Source organism: Aristolochia californica, unplaced genomic scaffold (genome assembly GCF_029961685.1).
Source record: "Aristolochia californica isolate CCGP_79_NKW_82.1479 unplaced genomic scaffold, dmAriCali1.0.hap1 SCAF_6, whole genome shotgun sequence".
Classification (NCBI taxonomy): domain Eukaryota; kingdom Viridiplantae; phylum Streptophyta; class Magnoliopsida; order Piperales; family Aristolochiaceae; genus Aristolochia; species Aristolochia californica.
In genome coordinates this window covers 42,529,402-42,547,693 of record NW_027182257.1, presented here as the reverse complement: position 1 = coordinate 42,547,693, position 18,292 = coordinate 42,529,402, and the positions used below count along the sequence as shown (strand labels likewise).

At 35.6% G+C, this 18,292-nt stretch overlaps 1 protein-coding gene across 1 annotated transcript; it reads right to left on the bottom strand.

Annotated features, from left to right (window-relative positions):
- Positions 1-11,462: 11,462 nt before the first annotated feature.
- Positions 11,463-14,866, bottom strand: LOC137934690 (uncharacterized). The gene is made up of 8 exons (XM_068779173.1): positions 14,239-14,866; positions 13,972-14,145; positions 13,685-13,825; positions 13,540-13,587; positions 13,413-13,463; positions 13,180-13,323; positions 12,424-13,094; positions 11,463-12,321 (listed from the first exon to the last, which is right to left on the bottom strand). The coding sequence occupies exons 1-8, from the start codon at positions 14,849-14,851 to the stop codon at positions 11,710-11,712; spliced, it is 2,454 nt and encodes an 817-aa protein (XP_068635274.1). The 5' UTR covers positions 14,852-14,866; the 3' UTR covers positions 11,463-11,709.
- Positions 14,867-18,292: the final 3,426 nt, after the last annotated feature.

Genomic DNA, 18,292 nt, shown 5'->3' with positions numbered 1-18,292 from the left:
TGGTTAGTTGTCATCTGCATTTCACTACAAGAAATTCGACTGTTTTCAACAAAACGTTTGGCCAAAAAAGCCTATTTTTTAACCTAAGAAACTATTATCAGTGAATTTGTTTGTTGAGAATTTTCACTAGAAATAACCCAAAAAAGAATAACTATCGACAGAAAATGGATTTCATCAATAATAATTAATAATTTCTCTGAAAAACTATATTTCACCATAAAAAATAGAGGACCAAAGGAAGTATGATGGAGTTGTAGTAAAAGTGTTGCTTGTTGTATGATTTGTAATCCTACTCTAATTGAGTTGTGATAGTTGCTATTGCTCTCCGAGTCTTTTGAAATTCAGCCCAACTATAGTGAATTTTTTTTTTTGTGCATTAAAATCTTCGTGCAATTCACTTCTCTCACAACAACCATCTCATTTCTTGGAGAATGACTTGTATTTACAGGTAAGGGTTTTAGTTTTAAATGATCATCGAATGAGTACTTTGAAATTTATCCATTTAAATATCTTTTATTTATCATTTATTAAAGAAAATAAAATGAAACATAAAATTTTAATCGATTAAATATTTGAATAATCTTATCTAATTATATATTTATCATTTTCTAAATGGAATAGAAATAGGTAAGAGTTTTCCATACTTGATCACCACTTACTTGGTTATGAGCGAGGGTAACTTAGTATTATTTTTAGTTACTAATGTTATATATTAAATTTGTTGTGTAGCTCAAAAAGCCCACAACAAAAATTTCTTGTAACCCATCCGTTTGATTAGTAGAAGACCATGTGAGTGATCCATACATAAGGATAAGTAACTCATGTAAAAAACAAACTATATAAATGGCCTAGTATTTCTATTTGACTAGACAAGAAAGATAAAGAGTACTATTGAGTGTAGACAGCAAGCCTAAAAGGCAAGAGTAAAATGCACACAAGGAGTTATCCCAAGTAGAGGAGACAACTACATCATCTTGAAAAATGAAAAGTTGAACAATAGAAGGAAAAAAGGGATTGACCAAATACATAGGAGTCGGCCTCTGTGATAGGAGGAATGGAGATCCAAAGGTGCAAAGGAGTTTACTATAGGAAACATAACTTCTAAACTTAGAAAGGAGTTGGCCCCTTCAACATAAAAGCTAGAACAGTAAGGATATAGGATATAGAAGCGTACAAGAGTCAACCCCATAGGTAGGAATTGAGCCCATTGAATAAGAAGAGGAAATGAAGGGAGTTGAGCCAATGCAACAAAAAACTTTGAAACTAAAAAGGAGTTAACCCTATAGCAAAACAATTGAAAAAGAAAAACCAATTAACACTCACACATTGTCCTACAAGTATGATCTTACTATTCCTCACTACTACTCAGCTATGCAAAAGGAGTACTACCATGCTCTGCTAAAAAATACACAAGAGACCTTGTTCATAAGAACCCAAATATGCATATAGTTGGTTCTAGATGGATATTTTGAACAAAATATAATATATATGGAATTATTCAAAACTACAAAGCTTGTTTAGTTTCTCAAAGACACCATCAACTTCTTGGAATTGAGTATGATAAAAATTTTAGTCCTATAGTAAGCTTTCAGTCTATTCGAGTAGTCCTTGCTCTTGCTCTATGTTATAACTGGCCCCTTTTACAATTTGATGCCAACAATACCTTCTTACAGAACATAATTCCAGAAGAAGTCTACATGTAATAACTTCTAGATTTTGAGAATGCAACCTACCCTATGGGGTCAAACAAGCCCCACAAGAATTATATGCTACGTGTTGATATGCGAGGACAAATATAAAAGAAATGCTATGCTCTCTTACTTCACGTCCTTTTATAAAGGAATACAATTTGAATCCTACTAAAAATAAAGTTTTCCAATGTTCCCAGTCACACCCAAAATATAACTTGCTAAACTAACATAAATAGAAAAAGCATAACTAGGAATCATTTGCCTAAATTCTACTTTTTCTTTGTGCTTGCTTCTCTTGTGTGACTTATCTTACAAGAGATTCCCCTTAGACTCAATGAAACTTGTGAGATATGCTTTGCATGAGACTTGTCTTAGACTCCCTGATATGACTTCTTTGACACTCCCCCTCAAGACGGGGTTTGTAATTTCAACTTGCAAAACACTCTTGGTCAAGAAACTTGTGTGGATGGAAAGAAATTCCGATCTTGTTTGACTGTAAAAAATTCTGATTTTTGATTGTCTTGATTTATCCTATTCTTATTCATTTATTTCGTGTACTCTTCATTTTGTTGTCATCTTATTCTCCCACTTAACTTGGATATTCTGGTCACATAAAAATTTATTACCACAACTTGTCAAATTCTTCATTGCTAATTAACTCTTACTTATACTTTTGCTTCTACTTCACCCCTTGAAGCTGAGATGTCTTTGTTCTTTGCCAAGACAACAAGCTTGCACAAAATAAGAGTGAAAGAAAAAAAATCACCTCACTCGAATACAAAACTCTTACTCCAATCTAAAAGCCCACTAAAATTTAAAGGTGATGTAGCCCATTTATGGGCAAGGAAAAGAATAGCTCAAAATACCACTTTTAAAGGATAGCTCAAAATACCACTTGGGTAAAAAGAATAAAAGAATTGAAGTAAGTTGGATGTTGGGCGTATTCCTGATCTTTGCAGGTAGTTGATCTTTAGGCATTGCTCTACAGTGATTTTAAAAACACAAATTGAAGAAACTACTTTGAAGAATTGAGGGTGTGAACAAAAAAATAACAACTCCATATTTCAAACAGAAGGAGGCGCACAATGTGGTTCTTCAAACTTCGAAATACGAAAGAGGTGCTTTTAGACCAATAGATAAATAAAAATTGATTAGGTTTGACTCAAGCGGGAGATAAAATAATTCCTGTATGAATATATATGATTAGAAAACTTAAAAAACTCTAATAAGGAAAGTTTTAAGATGGAATATAATAATTAAATTTTTTAAAGTAGAATTCAAATATAAAAAATTACTTTTAACACAACTTGACCAACTTGAAAAGAAAATATTCAAGAAAGGAATTATGAAATTAGGGAGATTTAGGATAAATATATTTGGAATTTAGAATGAGAAAACAAGGCTTTCTAATTCAAAATTTTCAGACTTTGTCAAAAGGAAACTGAACTCAAAAAATTATATGAAGATGGGAAGAAGATGTAGAAGGAAACGTAACTAAATATAAATATATATATTACATATATACATACACACACACACACACACACACACACACACACACATACACACACACACACACACACACACACACACACACACACACACACACACACACACACACACACACACACACAAACACACACACACATATATATATATATATATTTGAATTTCTAAACTCTTAATTAAACATCAAAATAACCATTCATGAACAAGGACTGGAATTGGAAATTTCTCAAAAAATGTGGAGACCAGAAAAAGAGGAATGAGATTTAAAGAATCAAAATTTTACAAACTACATACTTCATGTCTGACCTTCGACGATCCCAATAATGATATCTTTCTCTAGAAAAATTGGATTGGGAAACTATTTTTCGGATTAGAAAATAGACTCATTGAGCTTTACTTTGACAAACATTGAAGTTTCTTGTTTCTGCTTGAAAATTTTCTACTGCCTGATCATTGCTACTTCAGATGTCATTGAATTTTTTTATAAATTAAACTTTGAATGTAAAAATTCTTTTTGTGTTAGAAACTAGTCTCAAAGGTCTTTCTCGATATATATAATTTTCTATATGAAAAGTGTGGTATGATAGTGCAAAATCTCACAAAAAAGGAACAAAGAAAGAAGAAGACAAATGAAAAAAAAAAAAACAATTTGTGCTTCTCCTTCCTTCTTTTCTTCTCCTTCTTCCTCTCCCTTTCTATGACAAATCCTTGCCTTCTCTGATACGATGTTGATATGTGAGGAAAAATATGACAGAGGTATTATACTCTCTTACATCATGTCCTATCATTAAGGAATGCAACTTGAATCTTACTAAAAATAAAATTGCAATTCGCAATTACACCCAAAAGTATAAACATAAAAAGAAAGTTTAAATGGGAAACAACCTCCTAAATTTCAATTTTTTCTTTGAGTTTATTTCTCTTGTGAGACTTGTCTCGCATGAGATTCACCTTAAACTCAATGAAACTTGTTAGATATGCTTTACATAAGACTTGTGTTAAACTGCCTCATATGGCTTCTTCAACAATAGTTTCAGTGATTTCCTACTACATTAGGCTTTTTAGCTAGTAATGTTTCCTTGTACTTCTTTATATTTACTGCTCTTTGTAGTCGATATTATTCTTAATAGTAATATTAAAAACCTAATGACCGAATTTCAAAACCAATTACATGAAACATTTTTCTGGGATCAACAACATTTCTTTCTCAACAAGAACATTTTAAAAATAATCTACATAGAGCTGGCATGGAATCTTGAACATCAATTTCCACTCTATTGACAACTAACATAAAAATAAACTTTCATAGCTGGCTTTAATCTAACCCACACGTAATTGCATAACTGTAGGAGCTATCCAATATCATACCCTTATAAGACCAGGTATTATATTAACATAATTTTTCAATATATACATGCACCAAGAAATTTTCATTTTACTCTAGTCAAATGCATTCTTAGGTATCTAAAAGGCACTTAAGGTTACCGCATTGTCTTTATAAGACCAACTTCTATTAATTTTCTTTCCTTTTCCAAAACTGATTGGGGAGGTTGTCCCCTAACATGGCAATCCATTACAAGTTATGATATTTTCCTTAGCACTATCATTTTTTCTTGGTCTGCAAAAAATAACCCATAGTTTCTTTGCACTACGAAAGTTGAGTATAGAGCCATGACTTCCACTTGTGTTGAAGTAACCTGGCTACAATTACTAAAAAATTACATATTTCATCTTCTAATCCTTTGTTATTATGTTATAATCCCAATGCTATGTATCTCTATAACAATCTGTTTGTCATTCTTGCAGCCAACACATTGGTATTGACTATCACTTTATCTGAGAGAAATCTAAATTTGTACTATTGAAAAACTCGTTGATATTTCTACCAATCATCTTTCGCACACACACCTCAGACTCATTAGTAGCAAGCTGAACGTATGGTTGACCTCTCAATTTCGTTTGAGGTGGATTCGAAGACAACCATGCATGTTGACAACTCCAGTATTCCATTACAAACAAGCTAGTTAAAATCCATGCTAAGACGGACCCAATGAGTCCTCTCTTCCATCCAAGAAAATTTACAAAGCAAGCCACCTACAATTAGGGGTGGCATTGAGCTGAGCCAAGCCCGAACCTGCCTATGTTCGAGCCAAGCTTGATTTAAATATTTCGAGCTGATCCTCGTCTCGAGCCTAAAATTGTTATCGAGCTCGAGCCCAAAAATTTTAATTGAGTTTGAGCCAAGCTCGAGCCTCAACATACATTTAAAAATTTCAAAAAATATATATAAAATAAATTGTATATAAAATTATGCATACATTTTACATAAAATTGGGCATGACCTCTACATAAAATTAGGCATAACCTATATATATATATATAATACATGTATAAGATTGGGCATAACCTCTTCTTAAAATTGAGCATAATCTATGTATATAATACCTGTATAAAATTTGGCATGACCTCTACTTAAAATTGGGCATAATCAATATACATAATACCTGCATAAACACTCCATAAACACTCCATACATTGCATAACATTATAAATAAACTCCATGAAATTGTTTATACACTCCATAAAATAGTCTAAACACTCCATACACTGCATAATATTATAAATAAACTCCATACAATAATCAAACACAACAAAATTAAATGAAATATCACTATCAATTTACAATCAACCAAATAAAAACTATAAATCATTATAAATTTACAAACTATAGTTGTTTCTCTTAATGCTAGAAAATAATATACGTACCTGCATGAGCAAAATCTCCACCTATGACAAAAACAAAAAAATAAAATTAGTTATTGTCAGATAAAAAAATACTCTTCCACTACTAGTTACTTAATGTTGTTAAAAATATTAAAATTACCATGATGAGAGAAACATGAAAAATCATGTAGCGGGTAGCATTATCTCTACACTCTTCTTCTCACGCTGTAATCATAAAACAAAATTTTAATAAATAAAACTAAAAAATATCATAATAAATAATTAATCAAAGAAATTCACCTTTTGATTTTTCTTTACACCGTGAAGAATTCGAACCCAATCACTGCCTCAAATCAAAGTTTGAATTGTATTTGGTGCCAAGGAAGAACGATATGAGTCTATTACTCTACCACCAGTACTAAATGTAGACTCTGAAGCTAATGTGGATATGAGAATTACAAGGATGTATGCTGCCATCTTAGATAATACCCAAAATTTTATATGATTCACTTTCCACCATTTTAAAACATCAAAATCATATTGTGAAGTTCCCTCACAACTATATACACATTCTTCAAGATAAATTTCCAATTCTGACCTTGGTGAATTAACTACATCCTTTTGTTTCATATAAGTCATTAACTTTGAGCAACTTGAACTTGATGAAGGCCTACGACTTGTGGAAACACCCATAGAGCTAGTACTTGAAACAATCTCTTCATTTCTAATATCCACATTATATAAGGATATATATTCATCGTAGATCTCATATAAGGTGTGTCGAACTAAATTTATATTCATTGTAGCTTCCTCCTTAGAATATATCATTGGAAAACACATTTCGATCAACTTTAATTTGACCCTTGGATCCAAAAATGAAGCAACATCCATCAATAAATTGCATTCACCCCAGTACTTCTCAAATTTCTCTTTCATTCTACTAACCATTGTCCTAATGAAAACATTTTCATTTGTAGAATGAAAATCCAGAACTTCTTTTACCCTATATACTTCACTAAGGTACTAATTAGAAGTAGGGTAGTCACACCCAGAAATTATATTAGTAACTACATTAAAAACTTCTAGAATCTCATACACCATGTCAACCTTTTCCCATTAATCAAAACTTGGCAAACAATCATAAGTTGGTTCTCTAATTTTAAATCTAGAGAATGCATCTTTGAATTTTAATGCAGAAGACAACATGTCATAAGTGGAGTTCCAACGAGTTGGACAATCAATAACCAACCTCTTTTCACCAACTTCTAATTGTTGTACAATTTCAGAAAAAGTGTGTAGTCTAGCCTCAGACAGATTTATGAATTTGACACTTTCACGCACATTATCAATGATATCCTTAATTTGAACAAGACCATCTTGGACTAATAAGCTCAAAATATAAGTACAACAACGCACATGAAACAACTTTCCACCACACCAAATTTTTTTTCCTTGAAAAATCTTGTTTCAAAACTCTGATACAAACATCATTATATGCAGCATAATCAACTGAAATACTAAAAACTTTATTTTCGATCTCCCACTCTTTCAAACACTTGTAAATAACACCTACTATATCAACGCCACGACGAGGAGGAACATGCACATAACTCAAGACTTATTTTTGTAGCTTCAAATTACTGTCAATAAAATGCCCAGTAATGACCATGTATTCAATATTTTGATTTTGGGACTTCCAAAGAACCGTGGTAAGACTAATCTTGTTAATCTCTTTTAACAAAATTTTCAATTTCTTTTTCTCTGCCTCATACACCTCCATACACACCTTCTTAATGGTCTTACGGGATATTTTCTCATAATTCATATTTGCCATCTTCATTACAAAATTAAATCCCTCCTCTTCTACTATCATGAATGGATGTTCATGCATAAGAATCCAATGAGCAATGAGTACTCTCATTTTAGCTTGATCATATTTTCCTCCAAAATCCATAAGAGGAAGTCCAGATGGACTCTGATCAACATTAGACCCCGTTCCCACTGGTTGAAAGTTTAAGGTTTTTTGTTTTCTCATGCCACTTTTCTACTAGTGCAACATTTTAAATGTCGACTCATATGTGTGGTCACTCCACTACTAATAACACTCAAATTGATATTACAATGAACACACTGAGCCTTTTTTGTACCATTAAGTGATACTTCTTTGAATTCTAACCACACATGAAACTTTTTTTATCTTTTTGAAGTATGGATAGAGTCACCTTCATCCTCATTTGTGGTAATTTCATTTGGGCCCATTTCTATGACAGAGGGTAGTGACTCTGGTGGAGTTGAGTCACTATTTATGGCCACACTAGAACTAGTGTTAATTATTGATGTCAATTGAGGAGGTGTTGACATTCTTACTTCTACAAAAAAAAAAAATTACAAATTAAAAACATAAAGAAAAGAAAGCTATCCAAACAACAAAGATACTACACATAATTTAAGATACTTGTCTATTCTTAGAGGAAGGTACGTGACGTTGTGACAATCGGGAACGACCCTTGTCTTTCAATGCAGCAGGGTCTCTTTGAGCTTGTAGCCCTACACCCAATAGTTTCCAGTCCAATATACCGATCCTTTTTTTATATATAAATTTATTAACTTCTAAGAGAAGGAAATAAGCACACCAACATTCTCTTCTAATATTTTGATGAAATTCAACCTCAATACCAAGAAATTAATGATAAAAATGAAAAAAAAAATCAACACTTATATAAACAAAAAGTGTGTTCACCGTTCAGGGATATCTCCAAAAGTCTTTCCAAGAATGAAGGAGCACTACTGAAACGAAACGAGAGTTAGAAATTTTGTAGGGTTAGGTCGGCGACGAAAAAAATAGAACATTAAATAAAAATCTTACCTCCCGTCGGACAGTCGCTTTCATCTCGTCAGTGAGGAAAAACTTTGGATGAAGAAATCGAAGAGGAAGGATAAAAATCGATTGCAAAAAAGAGAGATAATTTACATCCGTCTGTATCTAACGTATCAATTCAACGAAATATTGGGTCTAAAAATAAAAAATTTGTACTGTATTCCGAAATGTTCTGATCTAATATGTATGATGAATACATGCTTACGAGACTTGTTACTAGTCTAACATAACAAAATTGGGTTGAGTTCCATACGCATAAAAACAGTTTTATTTTGGTGATCAACAATTTATGGTTGTTTTATGGACCACAATATTATATTTAGGAATAGGAAGAGTTCCATAGGAATAAGAAAAAGACACATGAAGAAAGAACAGGCTTTGATCACACCAGATAGGTATTTTTTTACAGTTTTGCAGTTAGGACATGATTTTTGTCTACACAATTGCTTCAAAGAGCATGTTATCATAATTTTAATTCTCTCAAGTTATTGAAAAAAAAAAAAAAACCAAGTCACAATAGAAGCTGCAGAAAAAAGATAAAGACTAATCATTGCATTTTGGATAAAAAAGTCCACTACCAGATAAAATATAATTAATATGGACATAATCTCTAAGAACAAAGATCAATATAAGTAGTGAACTAGCAAAGGTAGATGTGCACTGTACATTGAAAATGTTGATAATCCACATATTGTGACTAGAAGAAGGGCTTTGAGACTTTGTCCACAGGAAAATCGTATAGGATACCAAATGTAGGACAACATATGAATGACAACAGTACAGAATGCAATGTCGAGCAAAGGATGAAAGATCCTTTTTCAGCTTAAACAAATTCTTAAGAGAGAACAAAAGTTTTATGCATTTAAAACCAATACCGCTGATAGCAATATAGGTGGAAATTGGAAGGTCAAAGTTTAGGCCTGTGAGTAATAAGATAATAATCAACTACATGGTCTGCTAAACTCTCTTCATGCTTACAAAAAACCACATGATAGAAAATGGATACGAGATAAACTTATTGATTGAGGAAAAAAGGTAAAAAATGATTAAAATGATGTATTTAACTTTATCTGGAACATATACAATGAACCCCAGAGTCCTGTCAACCAAAGGTTAACTAGACTTATAGAAGATAAAAATGAAAAAAAAAAACCAATACTGAAGTCACAGAGGAAGAAAACGCACAGAAGATAAAAACGAAAAAAAAAATTCAACACCGAAATCGCAAAGGAAGAAAACGTACAGAAGATAAAAATGAAAAACAAAAATCAACACCGAAATCGCAGAGGAAGAAAACGTACAGAAGATAAAAATGAAAAAAAAAATCAACACTTATAGAAGGATCACTGCTGAAATGAAGCGAGAGTTAGAGGTTTTGTAGGGTTAGGTCGGCGACGCAAAAAAAATAAAACATTAAATAAAAATCTTACCTCCCGTCAGACCGTGGCTTTTGTGTATCGGTGAGGAAGAACTTCGAATGAAGAAATCGAAGAGGAAGAAGATAGAAGAGGAAGACGAAAAAATTGAAGCCTTTGACAGAGATTGAGGAATCAGAGAGGGAGAGGGAGAACGAGGGATTTGAAGACCAAAATCCCCCGTTTCCCATGAATACCCGCCGACGGACAGTGATTTCCGCGAGAAAATCATGCTGAAACCGCATGAAAATGGCAGAGAAGTATGGGTTTCCCAGGCGCCAGGACGGAAGGGAAGAGACGGGACTCTCTTTCCCAAAAAGTTTCCTAACTTCCCCCGATTCCTGAATCGCCGCTCGTTAAATTAATGAGCCGGTTTGCGAGCTGACAAGCCGAACCTGGCTCGGCTCGAGCTCGGCTCGTAAATCTAAATGAACCTATTTCTGAGCTCGAACTCGATATATAATGAATCGAACCGAGACAACACCGAGCCAAACTCGAGCTGCTCGCGAGCTGGCTTGGTTCGAAGCCACCCCTACCTACAATATCTCACTAGAGGGACCCACTTCAAGCTTTCACATCAACACACGTGAGCAAGCAAATCTTCCACGAGTAAGCTCCTCATATAGAGAAGAGAAGATCCTTTCAAACAAAACACACTCTTAAAAGTTCATCACTCAAAGTCATGTAAAAATGGGCCAAAGATAAATTCAAAATTTAAATCTTTTCCTAAATAATTGTAAGCACGTGAGATAAGGCAATTCATCTCCTCTATAGGCATTTTTGAAAAACTTTTTTATGTTTTTTTTTATTTGTTGGAAAAGATTGTATAAGGGATGTAACATTCAATTGCTTATGAATCAACTAGAAATTCAAGAGTTTAATCTAGAGGAGGTCTATACAATTAAGTGATTCTCACATATATCTCTCCATGAAAAAATCGCATTCAGGAACCATTTCTTGGGATAGAAAATAGTACTGTAGAACTTTCTTTTGACATATAATTTTTTATACAAGTTCCTATTCTTGGTGGGCACAAATTATCCCGAAAGTTGAAACTTTCTATTGTCGTTTGAAATTGTCCCATAATCTGACATTTGTTATTTCAGATAATGATTTCTCTTTGTAAAAAACTGATTGCAAAAATTATTTTTTGTTGGAAACTAGACTCAAAAATCTTTCCGTTAATATATAATTTAAAATATGAAAATAGAAGTAACCTCTCCAAAGTTACAAAAAACACCCAATTACAGAAATATCTCTCAACACTACTTTTCTCCAAACAGTGAGATTAAAGTTAACATTGTTAAAAACATTTACAAGGCAATGTGAGAAAGCCAGAGTATACATATAGAAAGGATCATAGTCGAAGCAAAACAAACAGAGAGAAATAATGTTCCGACACAAACATCAGTTAAAAAAAAACTAAGAAAACAGACACAAACAATCTGTTAAAAAATGGAAAACTCAAACTCGGAAACTAAGAAGCGAGCATTCAGTAAACTGTTTCCCTGTAGGTCCGGTGTGGCACACGGGTAAGTACAGCCTTGATGAGATCAAAGAACAAAGGAAACTGGGCAAATGCAAAGAGCGCCACTGGCAAGCAAGGGACAGCGTACACGTAAATCACTAACTGCTTCAGATGGTTTCTCAGTAAGAAATAATGGGCCGCACAGAAGGAAAGCAGTATCGCAGCTATGGAGAAGAACAGAGAGGTGAGACCAAGTATAAGCTTTCTTGGCAGACTCCATTCAAAATCCTTCGCGACGTGACGAGAGGTGAGGATGGCTAGAAACATTATCAGCGAGGTGACAGAGAGGCAAAGTGCCATCAGAGAAGATATGGCAAACATGTCGAATGCGGGCCTGCCTTCCAGGTTGGGAGTTCCTTGATCATCTTTATTCCCGCCAGGTACAGTAACGGCTGCAGCAAAGGCCACTGTGGCTATAAGTGCAGCAACGACTGAGCATGACTGGGAAGTATTGATCAACCAGTCGCCCCCTTCTCTGACTAGTTCTCTGTGCGTCTCGGTGAAGATTTCCTTGGCTGTTTGTCCCTTTTTGTTGACGCGCACGAAAGAATGTGATTGCATGGACGATTTCACCAACTGTTTGTTTAAATTACAGAAAATACGTTAGTACAGATCTAGGGGAGTTGGCGAACATTAATCAGGAAGCAAAAAAATTTTGAGGTAATTTTTTGTGCAGACCTTGTACCACTTGATCTCCCATTGCATTTGCAGAGCTGCACCAGGTATGATCCATGGTCGGTTCTTTCCAAGTGTTGCTGCAAGGTGGAGTGCACTATTTCCGTCGTTATCTACTTTCTGGAAATCGCTCTCAAACTGGCTTTTCTTAAGGCATAGGTCAGTCAAGAATTGAAACACAAAAGGCTGCCGATGTTCCACCGCTAAGAGTACTATATTTTTTCCATCTTTACTTACGTCTCGAATAGCCACGGGGAAGATGTCGAGAATCTTTGCCACTATCTCTTTTGCTCCAGTCATTGCTGCAACTAAGATCGGTGTCTCTGATTTAAGTTCGTCCAAATTACTTTGAGGTCCCCCAAGCTGTAGCCCATCTGGGTTTACAATTATTTCCAAATGATTCTTTTTTCCACGGATGGTCAGTTTTAGATCGTGACCCTCATTCGATGCTTCCGGTTCTTTTACTTCATTTTTCTGTTCCCCGCTTCCATCTTTTCCCATACTGTCTTGGAGGGAGCTCGGAAATGACTCGGGGGTAGCTAATGGTCCCTCTGGTCTTTTACCATCGGCATTATACTCCCAAGCAGAAGCATCTTCTACAAGCTCGTCCATTACCTGAATAGCCCAGGTGTGTCTCTGCTTCCTATCTTTCAATTTTTTCATTTTCCAGAACCCTGCGTGCAGCATTACTATTCACTCTACATACGTAGAAAATTCGAAGGAAACAAATTATGTCACTGATAAGTCAGAGGTACACACCTAAACCCAGAATAGTTAAAGAGATCATCAGGACATACTCCAATAAACGAAACAGTGGAACGTAGTTTTGTGGAATCTTTTGATGATATGCAAAATGAGTGGTTCTATTTTTCTTTTCCTCTTTCTTTGGACCTTTTGCTTTCCCTGCTCATATTTTTACATTTCAATTCTGTTATATATGAAGTGAGGTATCAGATATGTAAATGTTAAACAGTCGAAAGAATGATCATCACCTCCGCTTTGCTTCTCTGGGTCCGCGTTGTTGTTTCCTTTGCTTTTTTGTCCTGAGAAGATGATAAAATTTGCAAATCTGTACTGACCAAAACTGTCATTAAGGTAACAAGGATTGTATATAAATACCTCGGTCTAATCTAGTCTTCAACCACTTCTTCCATGCGTCGTAATTCACTGGAAAAATGGTTAATTTCTCGTCATGTCTTGATAATTGCTGCAAATGTAGGCTGAGCTAAACTTTGAAGGTACTTATAAGGACTGCATTACATACCCACGTCCCCAACAGGTCTCAGGGCAAGCTTAAACATGAGGATACAAGTGCTGTAGTTCTCTGGAAGATTTGATTTCCCGCCCTCTTTCACTGGTTTGGGCGGGTGGATATTGCTGTGCTTCAGAGGGTCAGCCCATGCAACTGCCTTAGACAAAAAAATGTTAAGTAAGATTGAACTGACGGTATTAATGAATAACGACCAGGCATGGTAAAAGCATATTCATTTTCTACATTTCTCTTCACCTAACTTAAAACAGTAAACGCAAATAGTAGAGCAACAGACTCACGATGGTAGATGATATTATCAACCATCCCGAGGTGATAACCACTTCTGAAGGAGTGGGAGCATTTGGCAAGAATGTGCAGAGGCGACTCCCCTTTCTCATTGATCCTATTAGCCAACCCCTTCGTCCCTTTTGCCTGTTCCTTCCGATATATATGAATTATTTGGAACGCCAAATCTGCACAATTTTGATAACAAACTCGAAGAAACGACCTGTAAGGATCGCAACGTAGTTATCATCGAAGAAAGGAAAAGGAGGTTACGTACTCACCGAAATGCTCCCCCATGATGGCAACATGAAGGATAGTGTTACCATCGTTCCTTCTGTCGTACTCACTTATTGATTGCTCTTCTTTAAGCTTTTCTTGAAGCTTGTGGTAGAGGACGAAGAAGGCGTCTCTCTTCCCATGGAGAGCAGCCAAGAAGAGGGGGGTCTCGAGGTCTTCATTACGAGCTCCGAATGCTTTTTGGACAAATGATTCACCTTCGCCCAACAGGAGGCCACACAGGTCCCAATCCCCCTGGAATGCTGCTAGGTGAAGAGGGGTGTCCCCTCTGTTGTTCTTCATCAACATGATCTCCTCTTTGTCTTTTCCATCTGGCAACTCCTGGATGAGACGCTGGACTTCCTTTTTGTAGCCTTCGATGACTAGAATGTGCAACGCTGTTTCATCCGAACTGGTGATCTTTTTCTTTAGGGTACTATTATCTTTTATAAATTCGTCGATGAGGGTATTCCAGATGCCGCTCTTCGCAGCCTTGAATATACGTCTCGTGAGGTCGCCCTTTGAATCAGCAGCATCGACTTTGATGGGAACTATCTCAGGAACAGAAGAACTGAGCATGACTGGGATGTCAACTGGCTGAACAGCTGAAGTATCCATGACTGGGGCGTCAACTTTCAAGCAGGTTTCCCAAGCTCAGCTTGTTTTTCCTTTCGCTCCAGCCCTATTTATAGAGTTCAATACGTTACCCAGGTACCATCCCATGGCCCCACTAAAGGGAAGCATCATTGGACCATCTCCATCGATCTTTACCTTTTGTCATGAATATGGTGAGAGGTCCTCAAGGTTCAAGTTCCCTCAGTGCCCACTGCTTCGGTTCAACTTCTCCCATTTCCCAAAAGCCTGCTCCGAATAAACAAAGCTGGTGACCTAATCAATCACCCGGTGTCTCTTTAAGACTGAACGACTTCCCTTTATTTATTGCCTGCCAGTATTCTGCGACAGAGACGATAGAACTTTTAAAAGAAAAAGAAAAAGAAAAAGAGAAAAGAAAAACCTTCAAATTACCGCAATGTTCATGCACACGAATGATTGCTTTTTTTCCCCCCCTTTTGCTTCCTTAAAGAGGAAGCAGCTATAAAACTTTCACACTTTACTCTTAGAACCAGTGACTAGTGGTGTTAGTGAATTTCTACATAATGAAGCTTAACGTCAAGTTAGTTCAAGAGAGCCAAGAAGATCAGTTTTGCTGATAGCATTCTTTTTTGTTGGATCAAGGACGGTCACAAGTTAGACCTTGGAGTATATAATGTAGATGGTATTTGGAACTCACTAAAAAGAAAAGAAAAAAAAAACAGAAAGTAATTTTTGTTGTTTGGTAGCAGAGAATCATTGAACGAAAAGAAAATAAGAGAGAAAAAGTTAATAAATTTTCTCTCACAAAATGATAGAATTTACAGAGAAAGAAATAGAAACATGAGAGAAAATTTTGTATCCAAACAAGAAAAACTATATTTCTCTTCCATGTTCTCTCTCATTTTTCATGGGCATCCCAACAAGGAAAAAAAAAACCTTTTATTTTCTTTTCTCTTTCTCTTCTCTTCTTTTTCTTTTCTCTATACTTTTTATGTTCCAAACACAACCTTATGGATTATATAACTACTATACTTAGGAAAGTTCAATTGATTCTTGGTCACCCTATGAGGGAGGGAATAGAATATGTCAGTAGGGTGACATGGAGGCATAGTTTCCATTCGCCCTATCTTTGATTTACAGCTTAGCCAAATGAGACCAACAGTGAAACTGACGACATTGAGGAAAAGTGTCAAGAGATTATGATGGAGGAAGTTAACTCTCTTCTCCATGAAGCCACCACTGATGAGTTCCAAATTCCTTCCAAGGTATGCATGGTGAGGATGTTGACTCAACTCACCTTTGAGTTTAGGCAATTCTGAGACTCTATTACCCAAAAAATTGGATTTCTAGACTCATGAGAGATCTTCTCTATCACCCACATTGGGCTTCTCCCACAACCAAAGGAAGTAGGGGTGGCATCGAGCCAAGCCGAGTCCGAACATGCCTATGTTCGAGCCGAGCTTGATTTAAATATTTCGAATTCGAACCTAATAATTTTAGCCGAGCTCGAATTTCAACATACATTTAAAACTTTTCAAAAAATATATGTCCAATAAATTGTATATAAAATTATGCATACATTTTACATAAAATTGGGAATGACCTCTACTTAAAATTGGGCATAAGGGTGGCATCGAATCCAGCTGAATCCGAACTTTGTTCAAGTCGAGCTTTATTTAAATATTTTGAACTCGAGCTCAAGCCGACCCTAGGCTCGAACATAAAATTGTAATCGAATTTGAGCCTGATAATTTTAACTGAGCTCGAACTTGAGCTCTACCCGAATTTGAGCTTAACCTAAATTTAATACTCTATATAAAATATATGTCAAATAAATTATCTATAAAATTATGCATACATTTTAAAAAAAGAATGATAGGGGAGGTTTAGTATTGAATTTTAATAATGGATTAAAACGCACCAATATTAATCTTTTTTTATCAAAATGTTGTCTAGCTTGTTTTGTAATTTTTGAATCTGGCCATAAATTTACTGGCCTCCATAGTGCCCCTGGTTGAAACTTATATTCTAGGAAAAACTAGAAATGTTTTTCCTATGATACATATTTCCAAAAAAACTTTAAATAAAATCTTATTACTATTAGTGACTTATTAGAAAATTATAATAAATATTTTAAAATTTTCTTAGGAAAGTTAAATGGACCTCTTATTGCCTCTTCTAGGGGAATAAATAAAAATTAATAATCAATCGAATATATTACTATACTTATTGATAAATTTTTAATCAAATAAAATGTTAAACATAAAATTACAATAAAAATTGCCTCATGCTAAAAGTATTACAACATCAATTGTCAAATACTTATTCAAAAAATTTCTAGCCCATCTTGGCAAGAAAATCTTACTTAGAAAATTATATGATTTTTTATTAAGAATTTTCAATTAGAAAAATGTTTACAAAAAACATGAGACACTAATAGTCCCTAGAAACTTATTTCTACTAAAATATATTTTCAATTTCTTCAAGAACCATGAGGAAGGAGAGTTCAAGGAAAAAGTTTTTTTTTTCACTTTATGATCTTGCACGTGCGAAATCATCTTCTCGCGTGCAGGGGGGTTACGGCGCCGGTGCTGTCGGCGATGACGGCTACAACAGAGGCGGCGGTGATGGAAGTGACGGGGAGGGAAGCACCCATGACGGAAGCAATGACGAGGGAAGCAGCCGTGACAGATGCGACGATGAGGGAAGCAACCGTAACGGAAGCGACGGTGATGAAAACAGAGGTGAAGGCGAGGGGAGGAAGAAATCGAACGACCGACAACAGAAGCGGCCGACGAGCAATTGTCGATGGCGACAGAGACGGCGACAACAGCGGAGGGGAGGGGCTTGGCGGTGACGAGGGGAGGAAGAATATTTGCCCCTCGCTCTCGCTCACGCTCTCGGTCTTGCTCCCATTTGCATTCCCCTGCTCCCCTGCTCCCGCTCCCGCTCCTGACTCAGCTCGTTAACCAGCCGGCTCACGAGTCGTCGAGCCGAACCTAGATTTGGTCGAAGTCGGCTCATTAATTTATACTAGCCGATTCCAGATCTTATGCTCGGCTTGAGCTCGAGAGATACTGAATCGAACCGAGCCGAGCTCGAGCCGCTCGCGAGTCGGTTCGGTTCGAAGCCACCCCTAAAAGGAAGCTCCGTACCATCGCCAAGTAGATGATTAGCTAGGGGCATCTAGCCATCAACTGGGAGACTGCACCTATTGGATGAAGACAACTGCACATTTGGGACTATCTTTGAGGAGTTTCGACTTAGAGATTTGCTAGCCGTCATTTGCATTTCACTACAAGAATTTTGACTTTTTCAACAAAACTTTTGGCCAAAAAAGCCTATTTTTTAATCTAGAAAAGTATTATCAGTGAATTGTTTGTTGAGAATTTTCACTAGAAATAACCCAAAAAAGAGTAACTATCGACCGAAAATAAATTTCATCAACAATAATTAATAATTTCT

Bases quoted from the DNA above. Each gene is read 5' to 3' on its own strand.
- LOC137934690 (XM_068779173.1), bottom strand. From the start codon at position 14,851: ATGGATACTTCAGCTGTTCAGCCAGTTGACATCCCAGTCATGCTCAGT. The intron at 13,826-13,971 runs GTGAGTCTGTTG...TGTCTAAGGCAG, and splicing joins TGATAATATCATCTACCATC to TTGCATGGGCTGACCCTCTG. The intron at 13,324-13,412 runs GTGATGATCATT...AAATATGAGCAG, and splicing joins CCCAGAGAAGCAAAGCGGAG to GGAAAGCAAAAGGTCCAAAG.